We start from the raw sequence: 3,361 nt of genomic DNA, 5'->3' as shown, positions 1-3,361 counted from the left end.
ACAAAATAAAAAACGTTACTTGTAGTTTAGTGGCGCATAAAGAGCCGTTATATGTTCTCTAGTAATATCATTTCCGGCGCTTAAGTGTTGACATTTTAGCGTCGGTAAAGTATTGCTCATAAACCCTGCACCGTCGCTAAAATTTCTTCCTAAAGAACTTCTTTCCTTCATAAGTGCCATTATTTTTAATAGTCGAAGCCTTCGACCAAAACTTTTCAATCATTACCATTTGGTCTTAATAAGGTATGTCATGATTAACAACATTTCTCTTCTTTAATACCTTGGCTATCATTCGACCAAATTTTAGCTTAGCTTAAAAGGATTTGATTTGACTAAATTTAATATCATGCAAAGAAAACTAGATAGTAAGGCCTATGAAATCATTGCATTTCTTATTCAAAACATTTTTGAAAACTTCTATCTCTTGTCTAGTTTGAAGAGAATTTGTCAACAACACTATTAAAACCCATTTTCATTATTCAAAATCATACCAAATCAATGCAATTAAGTAAGGGTCAAATCCAAAAATCTCATTTGAGCTCTGAAATCACTTCGTTTGAACAAAGTTAAAACACAAAAGTTGTTCTTAAGAAGTTCAACTACAAACCTTTTCATCCTAATTTTCATTTCAACAAAACAAATTCTTTGGAACTTCATCTAGTAAGTTGAAAACACTAAAGGTCTTCCTATGAAAATATATTACTAGTTATTCCAAATTTTATATTTGGATAAGCTGATCAAAATAACTAAAATAAGTAAATATATAAAACTATACCAAGAACAATCATGGATGAAAAATAAAGAAGCATTACAGAAGTAAGCAACAAATGTAAGTAAAACATATTTGCGATTGCAATTATAGAAGTCCTTAGACGTATTTTATTAATCGAAAAACTATTTGCCATTGTCTAAATGTAATAAAATTTTCATATGATTTTACAACTCCAAAAGTGAGCTGCCACTACAAAATTACAACTATATAAAACCAACCATGTACTAAAATCACTTATTTGTCTATATATGCATGAATTATACTTTTACTTTACCATCTAGTTATCCAGCTTCTGCAACATTTACATCGACTAGACTTTCCAAGCAAGAATCAATAACCTCAAATTTGAATGGATAGTTGTTTTCACCAGCATGAAACCGAATATTTTCTAGCGACTTCAATTCTAAGTCATACCAAACAAGACTATTATGCTTCCTCAAAAGTAGTTTCTTACCATTTTTTGAATATGCAACAGATTTCACCACATAATTATAAGTAATAGGAATATTTTGCGCCAATCTCGACCAAGATTCATTCTCCCCTCCATATTCCTTCAAAACCCATACATCCACGATCCCCGAATGATAGTGACAAGTTAACGATAAGCATCCTCCTAAGTTATCCAAACTTGAGGAGAAATCAAGATCACGGTACTCAGGGTGTTGAATTACCCTGTATGTCTCCGTCCCGAGATCAAAGGCAAGAATGGATCGTTTGTTATCCATGCCTACCGACATCCAGTGCATCGCTCCACCAGCTATTACAGTTTTCAATGACTCCAAATCCGGATGGTGATCGGAATATTTCTTTGGCTTATGCCACAAATTTAATCTCAGACTAAAAACATGAACCTCGTAATAGATGTCGTCACCAAGAACAACCACGACTCTCACCACTTTGTAATCGTGGTTGGTTTCATCGTATCCAATTCCATAAGTAGAATATTTATGACGGTAAGATTGATTTGGGATTTCAACCGAGACTTGAGGCAATTTTATAGATTTCCTGGTTGATGGATTCCATAAAACGACGATGTCTAGGGTATATGTCATGCAGACCAATCCCTCACTGAAGCGCTCCAAACCGGTCCCATTATCCTGACGCCTTAGCGGATTATAACTCTTGTTATCGAACCCAAATCCAGAAGAAATATATTGGGAAAGGTTAGAGTTTCTTGCGAACTCAACCATTGCGGAAGAAGGCCGGTCTAAAAATCTTCTCGTCGATGAATTCCATAAAAGGACAATATCCATGGAATTTGAAATACATATCAATCCATCACATGAGCCATAAATATTGGTCCTATTATCCAGATGACTCAAAGGATTGTAATTGACCTCTACCGGTTGAAGATAGCCGTCGTTCTTCTCTAGGGAATCGAAATCCACACGATAGAAACTCGAGGGACGATTAATACAACTCAAGTATAGACTAAGGTTGATCTTGGTTTGAACCGACTGTTTCAGATGCAATTTCACGAATTTTGGGCGACTAATTAGGGTGAGCCAGGATTTTGAAACGCACCTTAAATTGAGCAGACACTTAACAGGTAATCGAGAAAGAATTAATTCTAGAATCTCATCGGGTAATTTTTGCACCTTCTTTCGACGCAAGAAGAAGAAGAATGATTTGATAGTACTTCGCAGTTCCATTATTTCTCTTTGATAGAAGTCTTTCTTTCCTCTTGGAGTTTTCTTGAGTCTTGATGATGGTTATAGAAGTCGCACTTCCGTTGAGCAACAAAGTTGGTTAGTACCAAACGCATCACATATATATTTAATTAGTTGGATTTCATTTTAAATATAGTATATTATTTTAAATAAATTCTCAAATTAAATGGGTTGAATTATTTAATATTTATTTGACAAAATTATTATTAATTCTAATAATTAACTATCTTTTTAAAGAATTAATAAGTAATTTCGTCAAATAAATATTAAATAACTCAATTCTAATAGAAAACAACTGTTTTTCAAAATAGGAATTATGAGGCATTCTAGAAAAAAACGATAATGGTCAATGTATTTTTAACAAAAACATCAATTTTCAATAATATTATTTTTTTATGAAGGTGTCACCATCTCTAGAAAATTTTAAAAAAAGTCTAAATTTATCAACTTATCAAAAAGACTAGATTTTCTCACTACCTAATCTTAAATGTTGTGCTCATTGATTTTTTTTTTTTTTTTCTATGAGGAAATTAGTATTCAAATTCTAATTTAATTTTTACAATAATTGATATTTAATTTAAATTCTTTTGTTTGAAAAAATTATATATTTATTAATGTAGTTATAACTAATTAAATAATATATAAACTAATTAGGTATAAGTTAGTTATAACTATGGGTAAGATTATGAAAACGAATTTAACGTAGAAATAATTGGAAAGTTAAATAAGGGTATGTTTGATGATTGTAATTATAATTCTAATTTCAATTCCGCAATTACAATTCCTTTACTATATTTGAAAAAACTATAAAAATGTAATTTATATGTTTTAAAAATATATATTATAAATAATATAAATATATATTATCTATATTATTAAGATATTTGTTTGACACGATCTATTATGATAGTTTAAGTGT

General features: G+C 30.9%; 1 protein-coding gene across 1 annotated transcript; it reads right to left on the bottom strand.

The window, feature by feature from the left end:
• Positions 1-1,053: 1,053 nt before the first annotated feature.
• Positions 1,054-2,424, bottom strand: LOC124942924 (F-box protein CPR1-like). The gene has a single exon (XM_047483496.1). The coding sequence runs from the start codon at positions 2,422-2,424 to the stop codon at positions 1,054-1,056; it is 1,371 nt and encodes a 456-aa protein (XP_047339452.1).
• Positions 2,425-3,361: the final 937 nt, after the last annotated feature.

This window comes from Impatiens glandulifera, chromosome 6 (assembly GCF_907164915.1).
Source record: "Impatiens glandulifera chromosome 6, dImpGla2.1, whole genome shotgun sequence".
Taxonomy (NCBI): Eukaryota; Viridiplantae; Streptophyta; class Magnoliopsida; order Ericales; family Balsaminaceae; genus Impatiens; species Impatiens glandulifera.
This window is presented reverse-complemented; position numbering and strand designations above follow the sequence as displayed.